We start from the raw sequence: 11,023 nt of genomic DNA on the forward strand, positions 1-11,023 counted from the left end.
GATCGACGATCGAGCGGGGACTAGAGGAGACTCAAGTCCAGATCCCCTTACCGAGTTTCGAATGTAAAAATGGCGGATGTTGAATCCTTATTTGAGTTTGTTCATATGGAAATCGTGGCTTATTTCCTCAACAAACCCGGGAAAAATATCGATGCAAGTATTTTTGCGACCTAAAAACTTTCTTTGTTCCAGCTAGATATGGAAATTAGCATTCAGGCGTGTGTGTTCATAAGAATGCTGTGACGCAAAATGCTGTGTATTTGTGAAGATATAAAGCTTAAAATCCCATTTCCTTGTGCATGTGTGTGTTTTGTAGAATGATGTCATTCAAAATCTTGAGCGTCTTGGGTTCAGTGTCGGACAAAGGCTGGTTGAAAGGTAAGGTATAGAGTTTTTTGTCCAATGAAATAAATTATATTTGTGTGACACAAGCATAAGCAGATGAAGAGAGCAGTGGAAATTGAGCCTAAGCTGTGGCATTTTTATTGCGAATAATAAGATGATTGATTCCACAACTGCCTTCACCATGCCATGGTTACAGGCAAGGAAGCCTGCGTGGAAGTTCACCTGTAATTAGGCTTGATTACCAGCTGTTGTTTGTGGATATTGATTATTCATTCAAGGAGATCTTCTGCAGAGGTAGACCAACTATGAAGCAGGGCTGTCGACCTCACGTCTTCAAATATGGAGAATATGACTTCCCTGGCCAGCAATAACAAAGCGCCTTACAGAGGCGTCGCATCAAGGCCAAATTCACGGGTTCAGATTTTCTTCAAATAGATTTTCGACAAATAGCAAACTTTATCAATTATCCGGGAGATTACAGTCATAAGTCTGGAGACCAGGAGATACGGCTCAAAATGTGGAGACTCCCGGATTATCCGGGAGAGTTGACAGCCCTGAAGGTGTCTCCTGGAGATCTGAAATCTGGAGTGTTTTTCTTTTGGAATGGTGTCCCCTTGTGGTTTGTGTTTGAAGAAACAGAAATTTGTTACCTTGCCATTTTTTTGTTCCTATTAGATTTACAAAGGATTCCCCAAGATTCAAGGATGAGTTGGAGATAATGAAATATATCTGTAAAGACTTCTGGACTGCTGTGTATAAGAAGCAAATTGATAATTTAAGAACCAATCATCAGGTATGTATAGCAGATGACACAGGTTCTTTTTTAGAATACATTAATTTTATAATCATCATCATCATCATCACCACCAAAATCATCTTTGTCATTATCATCATTCTGATTGTCTTCACCATCATTATATTTTATTATCTTCAACTCGAGCCAATCGCATGACAATGTTTATTCTTCCTCAGCAGTGTTCCAGATGACACTCAAAGTCAGGGTTTCATTGAAGAATTTTGAGGGGTCAATATCTCTGACCAGTTCTCTCCAAATCTTCTTAAGTTTACTATTCAATTTGTCAGGTCAAGAAGCAAACTTTCCCTGTTTTTTCCTTAGACCCCTCTCTTATCTGGAACACTGTTAAGGGTGCACAGCTCATTCTTTGAGGAAATAGAAGAGTATGAAGAAATTGAAAAAAGACCAAATTAACACACATATACAAAGCCTGGGAGTACTAACCTGTACCTAGACTTGAATGTTGACATTTTTTAATTATTATTTTTACTTGTTAATATCATAGCCTGGCCTAATTCATTGCTAATTTTTTTTTCTTGTGTATTTTGTTTGAAGGGTACATATGTGCTTCAAGACAACAACTTTCAGTTATTAACACAGATGTCAGATGGCAAGCAGTACACTGAAGATGCTCCTAAGGCGAGTTAAATGTACTTTCAAGTTACATTACCCTTGTTATTTAATTACCAAAGAAGTTCAGCAACACTAGTACTTTATTGTTTATTTATTTTTTGTTTTTACTTCATTTTCTTCTTGCAGTTCTTAGCGTTTCCAAGTGGTCTCATTCGAGGAGCGCTGTCAAACTTTGGTCTTACATGTTCAGTCAGTGCTGATGTGTTATCCATGCCAAAATGTACGTTTGGGACGATTTCCACATCAAACTGAAAAGTAGAATGATTGTGTTTGTGGCATTGATTTCAATGTTCTTTAAGCCTTAGACAGGCCTAGGGATTTTAATAAGAGATCAGACCAGCAAAATTCAACATCTACATCAGGCTAAATCACCCACATTCAGTGCTCGCTTTGAGACTGATAACATGCTACTGCAAATTAAAATGCATTGTCCACTTTTTTATTCTTTTTCTACCTGCTCTTGCTGAAATTAGTTGAGAACTCTGCCCAAGAGTAAATTTTTAACTTGAGTAAGATGAAATTAATAGTTCAAGAGTGTCCGAGTGAGCTTGACGGAACTCTGACAAACAAGTAACGGTTCTCTTTGACACGGAAAGTTTCCAAAGTGCCCCAGTTATTTCAGTTCAGTTGAATAAATAGAAAAGTATTGGGGTGGGAGTTGGAGGAACAGTGAATGGAGGCAAATGGAATGGAGTGGAAAAATAAACAAACTATATACTTGTAATTTATTATAGAGAAAACAGTAAGTATATATGGCAACTCTAATTTATATTTCTAATTAACTTTGGGACTAATTAAGTTAATGACTTAAAGTGTCAGGAGGTCCTAGCATGTAACTAACTTTTATCTCTGTTTTTACTTTACAGGTAAATTTCAAATTGTCATTCCAAATTCATAGAGTTCCCCAGGGATTGTAAATTTTCATTTAGAAATCAATGGCTCATGTCCCTGATGCAACCAAGCACTGAGAGAAGTAGAGTTGACTGCGATGCAAGATACAGAAGTACAGAAAGGCAAAGGACACACAGGGCTACAAAAGATTGTGAAGATGTTCGGTCTCTTACATTGTTATCTACAAAAGGTTGCCTAATTTGATAAGGGGTTGTTTATAACATTAGAGCTATAAAAATGTAACATACAGGTAGTGTTAGAGTTGGGGGGGGGTTAGTGTCTAAAGAAACTGTGGTGCTGCATCTGTGGGGAGTGGACTGAGTGTGTTAGAATGTTTAGTGAGCACCAAAGGCACAAGTCCCTAAGGGGATCTAGGCACATTCTGTCGTTGGTGAATTCTGGCCCGAAAAATTCAGTCATTAACCACCTGTATTTGTATTATACAGTCAACTTAAAAAATGATTGCTGTGATGGCAATATCCAGCAGATTCAGGCCTAAGAGTAGCCCCCCTTGCAGATGCCCTTTTGGCGCATCATGCAAAGATTAGATAACAAGTTAAAAGAGCATCTGCGAGGGAGAGGCTAGCCATCCCCAGCCTCCCACTCAGTCGTGTTTAGGGGAGTTGTAGGTGATAAAACTACACATACTCCCCTAAACACAAATGCGTGGAAGGCTACACCTGTCACAACCTGGTAAATAGACTGTGCAGTGGTACTAAATAATGCCAAACATCATCATCACTATCGAAAATTATGCATAAATTATCAATAAAATAAGAAACAATTCATGTTTTGAAGTGAGTTTTTATTAATGGCTTGTCTGGTGAGGGTCGCTAGGGCAGTCGGCTTCATTACAAATCTCCTCCACGTCGCCAACGGCCGTGCTTCGCAGACGCTGTTCAAAGGAAATGATGCGTCATATTAGGAAATTTGTAAGGCTATTAATGATGTATTGGTTGATTCATTGTTGCAGCTGTAAACATAGATACTGGAGCATTGAATTAATGCCATGAAATTGACATCATTTTCTCTGCTAATAAATAAAATTCTAACTGACGGTTGCAGGTAATTTAAAAGTTTTTCTTTTTTTTTTTCCTTGCATTTCTTTATTCAAAAGAAAGGAAAATGTGCAGTTTGTGCTGTACATCGTAATGGTGCTTCACTTACACGTTTTTCCCTAGTTTTGATAAGTTAATTAAGCTTGTGTTTTCCTTGTTTCATTGTGTTGATGACAATATTATTGTGATGAAATAGGCGTTATCACGGTTTTCGAAGCCATTTTGAGGAGTAGGCAAACAGGCTTGAAATTACAGTGTTTGTATGGAAATCCGATGTCAAATAATTTTCATAAAACATCGCTTCTGAAAAATTCATGAATTGGAAACTTTTGGCATTAGGAAAACGATTTTAAGAAAAAATTGGAGGGATGTAGCTGTGCCAGAAAGCGTCCAGTCGTGTTTTGAACTTTCCATACATTTCCCTGTATTTTTTTCTGGCGAACTATTTTTAGTAGCAGTTCACCGCTGGCTCGCTTTACAGACAAATGTATGGAAAGTTCAAAACACGTTTGGACGCTTTCTGGCACAGCTACATCCCTCCAATTTTTTCCCCTAAAATCCTTTTCCTTGCGCTAAAAGTTTCCAATTCATGAATTTTTCAGAAGCGATGTTTTATGAAAGTAATTTGACATCTGATTTCCATATAAACACTGTTATTTCAAGCCTGTTTGCCTACTCGTCAAAATGGCGTCGAAAACCGTAATAAGGCCTATTGACCCACTGACCACACTTACAGCAATTTTCTCGCTATCTTTATTTGAAGCGCCCTCTTGCAAAAGTTGTCACTCACCTCGAAAAATGAACCCTCAGTTTTCAACAGCATACGCACAGCAGTGACCGGAATACACAACATTGAACAACAGGCGATGCTCCAACCCAGGGCCTCTGCCCAAATGGGGTACTCTTTACCCTCGTAAGTGATGGATTGGTACTTAACAACGCTAAACAAAAAGATTCCCTGAAATTGAGAGTAAACACGTGAGCTGATTTGTACCGAAGTCACAAGCTATAATACCGCAGTTTTCAGTGACTTCCAAAGACAATTTTTTGTTTGTGAATCCTGGTTTATTCCTGTGTTTGTGTTTGATTGGCTTCGTATTTTCCCGCCCTTGGTACCGGCTGTGTGTTTTCCCGCCTTTAGCACTAGCTGCTTGTTTTCCCGCCCTTGGTACTGGCTGCGTGTTTTCCCGCCCTTTGCGCTGCTTACATGTTTTCCCGTCCTTGGTACTGGCTGCGTGTTTTCCCGCCCTTTGCGCTGCTTACATGTTTCCCCGCCCTTGGTACTGGCTGCGTGTTTTCCCGCCTTCGACACTAGCTGCTTGTTTTCCCGCCCTTTGCGCTGCTTACATGTTTTCCTGCCCTTGATGCTGGCTGAGGGTTTTAACGCCTTTAGTACTAGCTGCTTGTTTTCCCGCCCTTGGTACTGGCTGCGTATCTTTGGAAGTTTTCTATGAATTGTAATTGGTTAATGGCGCTGTTTTCCTTCACTGCACTCCAAAATATAATTAACTTTCGATTTAGTTTTTCGGCATTAGAAACCACTCAATGAGTAAGCATTTGTAACAAAAAGTTTCAATAGTATATAAACGCTGCTACTTACAATAACCATCAAAGGTGTGACAACCTTCCAGCATATCACCCACCATCTGGACACTCGATGGCCTGTTGTTGCTTCAATATCATTGGCAAAGTTTTGCGCGCCTGCAAAGAAGAAGCAAGTGGGACAAATTACGTGTGATGCCCCTTATACCAAACCTCAATGTTTTGTTCTTCGGTCAATTAAGTCTGTTGCGTTGTTCTAGGCCACGACGACTATATTATTCTCGTTCTATTTTCGGTTTGGTATACGGTGCACCAACCATAATCTATTCACTAGCACTTTATGGAAAAGTTTTACGTTGTTGTTGTATAGATGTAGAACTGGTTTTTTTTTTTTCACGACTGAAACCTAGGCATGGCCTTGTTTTAAGCATTCACCAGTCGGTGTTCTAATATTCGATAGTAATAGATTTAATTTTAGCTGAAGACGTGTTTGACGTGGAGCAGCTTTCTAACATTTTTTTCCCCTCCAAACGTAGTTGCTATGAGCAGTGCGATATGTGAACTTAACTAACATAGGAACGTTCAAACGGGAAGCTAATTAAAAAGTAATGAAATTCAATAAACACCCACTGATCTTTAGAGAACGTAACTCCCTTGTTTTTTAAGTTGTTGATTCATACCGTATATCCAGCCGACGACCAGCAGTTCAAATGTCACGAGAAATAGCAGCGAGATTCCGGCAGCGAATGAGTCAAACAAATTGAATACGTATATTCCACCCTACAATTAAATGTATGCATTAAATTGATCTGGGTCATCCTCAGTTTCTGTTTGTGCTTTTAACTCGTTTCCTGATTTGGTGAGAGGGCACAGGTGTATTAAATTCTCGATAAAACATTGCACGGGATAAAAAGGACGAGAAATATAACGTGTTATTGATCGTGCCAAGTTCCTGTTTGTTGCATGTGCTCGAACGTTCAAACCACAGCTTATAACTGTTATGACCATACAGTTTCTTACGAGTATAAAGTGACTGGGCACATGTTCACATCACGCCATAAAAATTTTTGTGCGTTAGCAGGAACTAAAGAAAACGTTCTATATATATTGGGCGCGAAGTTGCACCCCGTCTTCTCCCGCCTCGAATTTAATTATTTCAAAGGCAAAGTAAAGAAAATATCGAAGTTAACATTTTTCTTATAACCTCCCTGCAGCTATCAGCAATAAAAAAATAAATTGTTAAAATGAATAAGATGCTGAGCAAGTAACTCACCTGAGTAACACAAGACAACCCCAGAAGAAACATAACCAAGCATACCGTCAGCGCAACAGCCTCTCTGTATCTCTGTAGATTGTATTGTTCTATAATAGCAGCTGCAACTACTTCTACTTGGCCAAACTATTTGACGAGAGGAAACTAAGTATTAAAACCACTGACTGCGATATATATCTATTTTTTTTATCTCTAACATAGGTGCCGCTCTATTCAAGGCAAAGACTTTTTTTTTAAAGCTCGCTCTCCGTCAGCCAGACAATTCTATAAAATAGATTTCTATCGATCTAAGACAAACTACTTCAACTTTAAAGTTATCACATTCAGTTCTATCCCTTGATAATTATTAGCGGAGCTCCGTGCTCCGAAGGCGCGCACGCGGAGCACCATCGGTAAGAAAATATGGTAACCTGTCAATGCGAAAAATTTTGGTGTTGGTTATGACGTCACTTTCCGTGCGTCCGTACGCAGCATCAGAGGAAAACCAATGATAGCTTTGGAAGTCGTTTACCTGGCTGTCGAGGCCCAAGGATATAAGCATTAGGAAGAAGATAACAGACCAAGCGTGTGGTGCGGGAAGCTGGGCTAGAGTGGCTGGGTACACAATAAACACCAATCCGGGACCTTGGAATAGAAACGGAGGATGTTGTATATTAGGCATCAAAGCGTAATTACAATGATGATAAGGATGAAGAATTTGCTACAGGGGCGGATCATATTATACCTTGAGAGGCTACTTTTGCTGGGGTGCTCCCCTGTATGTGTGCCATATGTCCCACAACAGCGAACACAACGAACCCGGCAAATACGCTTGTACCACAGTTTACGAATGTGATCAGCAGAGCGTCCCTGGGGGAAACAAACTGTAATCAGCTGACAATATAGGGATATTCAGAATTACACCTCAGGTCGTGTGACGTGTGATTCTAGCTTTAGAGTCTCTGGACGAAATTCAGTGGTGTAGTAAGCAATACTTAACTGTGGTGCTGTTTATTAAGCTATACAAGGTAGTTCTGGGTCTTGAGTCTGTCGATGAAACCCTTAATAGTGGTAATTCAACTGAAAGCTACTGAGCAGTACTTGCCTGTGGTTTATCATGCCCAACAAGGTGGGCTCAACATTTGGAGCCCGTGGATGAAACTCCTAACATTTAGTCTTTCAAACTGAGAAGTGCTTACGTATGATGTCTATGATGAAGTGTCTTCTTTAGTGTAAGGGGGTGGGGGTTGGGAGGTGGAGGGACTTACTTGTAAATGTCGTTGCTCTTTTTGTTGTAGCTTGCAAATCCTATCAGTACTCCGAACCCGATCGTTAGAGAATAAAGAATTTGTGATGCAGCATCGATCCACACCTTAATTAAAGGAAAGAAAAAACAAAAAAACAAACAGTTATGCCGGAATTGTCCAAGTAGGATTGTTCGAGAGGGAGTATTGTAAGTGGCTTGATTTTTAGCTTAGGAAATAAGGGCATGTATTTACCTTAGGGTCTGCAAGTTCTGTCCAGACAGGTGTGATATAATACAAGATACCATCCAGTGATCCTGGTAGTGTTACAGATCGTGTGAACAAAACGACCAGGAACACGTAAGGTAGTGTGGCTGTGACGTACACCACCTTTCCCGTTGTTCGAATGCCTTTCCAGATACAGAAATACACTAGAACCCAGGCCACCAATAAACACACTGCCAGCTTTAGGTTCACGTGACCAGTCTCTTCGATTTCGTCTGTCATGCTGAGAACACCGTGCCTGCGAAAGTTTCGAAGAAAACTTCATTTTTGTTTTTAAGATAAACTGCTTTTCGGTCCTGCGCAGTGGCTCCGGTTGCGTTTTATAATTCTTTTTTCTTTTCCTTTTTTTTTTTTTCAGAAGTGATTACTTTAGTTTCACAACCTTAAAAGCCACTCTAATACGTTGCAAAGAAGGTCATTGCAATAAGGACATCCGAAAGAAAACACATGCAATCACAAGGATTCAAGGCGACACGATTTCATTTCACTTACACGAAGAACTCTTTACTGGAAGACACACTTGACATGTTACTATGGTTACCAAATTCTGTCCCATTCGTGAGCTCATAACACCGGTCTGTATTCCAGTCGTGATGACAGCCAACCCAGGGAAGATCAGTTTTGAACGAGTTGAAAAGATAATAAATACTCCATGCCAGAATCACATTGTAATAAACAGACACCAGGAATGATACTGTAATCATTGCAAAGCCGATACCTGGAAGGAGAGATTTAAAACTTTGTATACTGAATAAGGATTTGGTTACGTCGTATTTAGTTGTTATTAGAGAAATTAAGAACTATGTTTACGGAAAACGGCAGAAATGACCACGTGACCATGTTTATCCTACATTTGCCGCTCGCTGTTTTCAGCTTCTTAGTAAAATTGGGTAGTTTTGTGTTGACATCAAAGGCCAGAATTATTTTGAACTATTGTCATCTATGTTTTCATTTTTTCAAGAAAATATAAACGCGAATCTCACGTTTCCCGTTTGCCGTAAAGGCGATTCTAAATCTCGCCATTTATTTGTTCAGTCGGAATAAAATTAATCCTAAAGTTCAAACATTTAGGTGAAAACTACTGAGCAGTTAATTTGGTTACAACATAACGATTGTGTCTGTCCATGAAATGAATGTTATATTTCACCTGAGAAGAGTTTGGATAGTTTAGTCCAAGCTCTGATTGGTCCTGCCTGAAGAATCTGCCCAATGCTAAGTTCCATAAAGAATAAAGGAAGACCTCCCAGGAGAAGAAACAGGATGTACGGGATAAGAAATGCACCTGTACAGAGACAAAGGTGAAAGAAATTAGAGAGAAGTAATTGTGTCAATGAAAGAGAAAGAAAAGAAAAAAAATTGCTCTAGCCAATCCGAGAAAGCAAGTTTTTTTTTTTTTTCAGCCAATTAGGAACGAAACTAAAATCAATCCTGGCTTGACTTTCAAGCATTTTCGGCTCTTAGCTGACCGCAGCCGAGGTTTTTCAGAGCTTGGCACCGGTAATTTGTTTTCCCGCGCTTATCATGTTTTCCCGCCCTTAGTACCGGTTTCACGTTTTTGCACTTCTATGCGGTTAAATATTTTCCCGCGCTTATCACCGGTTACGCGTTTTCCCGCTTTTCACGCGTCGGCACTGGTTGCATGTTTCTCGGTATAGCTTTGTTCGACACGTTCATAGAAAATAAATGAATAAAATAACAAATAACATGGGATTCAAAAATACGTGAAAGAGACCCAACGGGGTCAGCGCCGGACCCATGCGAGGCGAAACTTCTTGGAAAACTTAAAAAAAAAAAAAAATAGGAACTACGATAAGACAGCAAAAACAGCATTACAAGAAACAAACAGACAAACAAACAAAATTAACATCGCTAGTTTTACTTAAGCAGTGTTGGTGGTGTGTTACTGCTCCGCCTCACTACCGCGATAGTGTTACTTCAGTCAGGAGATAATGTGAACGACTTTTACTTCAACTTTAAAAAAGACAAACGTCAATCATACCTCCACCGTTTTTGAAGCACATGTAAGGAAAACGCCAAAAGTTTCCATAGCCGACTGCGAATCCGACGCAAGCGAAGATGAATTCAATTTTTCGTTCCCAGTGCTCTCTCTCAACAGGTTCTGGTCTGATCATCGTAGCACAGACTTACCAACAACAGATTTGGCCACAGCACTACCACTCAGGGTTAAACCCCTGAATGGGAAATGCTCGAGACCGTTTCGCTAAAAAACAAAATGCGATTTATATTTTGTATCAAAACAAGTATTTGAAACTGCGAAATGCCTTTCATGCCAGTCAGTATTCTCCCTCTTTGCACTTAATGCGTAACACAAAACTATAATTGTTTTTCACATAAAAATTTTCCTTTTTTTTTTTGACAACTTTACAGCCAGAGTTGAGATTACTACATAACCTGAACAAGAAAGCCATTTGTTCAACACTTAATTCAGGGAAAATAAATATTCGTGATTAACTCTCCAAAGGGGTAATCTTGACTCAATAGTAAGTTTTACGTTCTTAGCAAAACCGTGAAACGTCGAGGGATGATCCAAAACTGGTTTAGTCTGTTTGACGATAATTTCCGCTTTTGCATGCTACAGGGAATGGAGAACAACATTACCAGATAAAAATAAGGCCCTTAAGGTTCCTTTAAATACTGGGTAAAGTTGAACTGCTATAAAAATCTATACGTTTCCTTCTGTTATTTAGTAGCCACAGAAAATAGCTGAGGCCAAACTGTGTTCGTGTTGCAGCAATAAACTTATAAAGCCTAAAAGATGTATTGCAGCTTACCTGTAAATGCTAGCTCTGTGCAGAAGTTAATCAAGTATCTTAAGATGTAAGGATAAAATAAGTTTCCTCGCTGTCAAAACAATGATGGTCATGAGAAAAACTTTCTTTCTTTGTGGAGTTAAACTCTAAACATAGTTTTCAAAACGTGCTCGTTGCGGCACATCCACTGCTTAGTTTGTGTGACG

The 11,023-nt window shown here is 39.5% G+C and overlaps 2 protein-coding genes across 2 annotated transcripts; one reads left to right on the top strand and one right to left on the bottom strand.

Moving 5' to 3' along the window:
- The first annotated feature begins 46 nt into the window (after positions 1-46).
- Positions 47-3,453, top strand: LOC146478718 (trafficking protein particle complex subunit 6b-like). Its single transcript, XM_085112311.1, has 6 exons — positions 47-153; positions 317-378; positions 1,021-1,138; positions 1,697-1,780; positions 1,901-1,994; positions 2,641-3,453. Exons 1-6 carry the CDS (start codon positions 70-72, stop codon positions 2,670-2,672), a joined length of 474 nt encoding a protein of 157 aa, XP_084968437.1. The 5' UTR covers positions 47-69; the 3' UTR covers positions 2,673-3,453.
- LOC146478719 (sodium- and chloride-dependent GABA transporter 1-like) lies at positions 3,450-11,017 on the bottom strand. Its single transcript, XM_085112307.1, has 13 exons — positions 10,839-11,017; positions 10,046-10,267; positions 9,194-9,328; positions 8,539-8,764; positions 8,017-8,284; positions 7,786-7,889; positions 7,263-7,387; positions 7,050-7,162; positions 6,539-6,664; positions 5,946-6,045; positions 5,324-5,424; positions 4,514-4,681; positions 3,450-3,560 (listed from the first exon to the last, which is right to left on the bottom strand). The coding sequence occupies exons 2-13, from the start codon at positions 10,176-10,178 to the stop codon at positions 3,474-3,476; spliced, it is 1,686 nt and encodes a 561-aa protein (XP_084968433.1). The 5' UTR covers positions 10,179-10,267; positions 10,839-11,017; the 3' UTR covers positions 3,450-3,473.
- Positions 11,018-11,023: the final 6 nt, after the last annotated feature.

This window comes from Pavona decussata, unplaced genomic scaffold, assembly GCF_977016875.1.
Source record: "Pavona decussata unplaced genomic scaffold, jaPavDecu1.1 SCAFFOLD_64, whole genome shotgun sequence".
Classification (NCBI taxonomy): domain Eukaryota; kingdom Metazoa; phylum Cnidaria; class Anthozoa; order Scleractinia; family Agariciidae; genus Pavona; species Pavona decussata.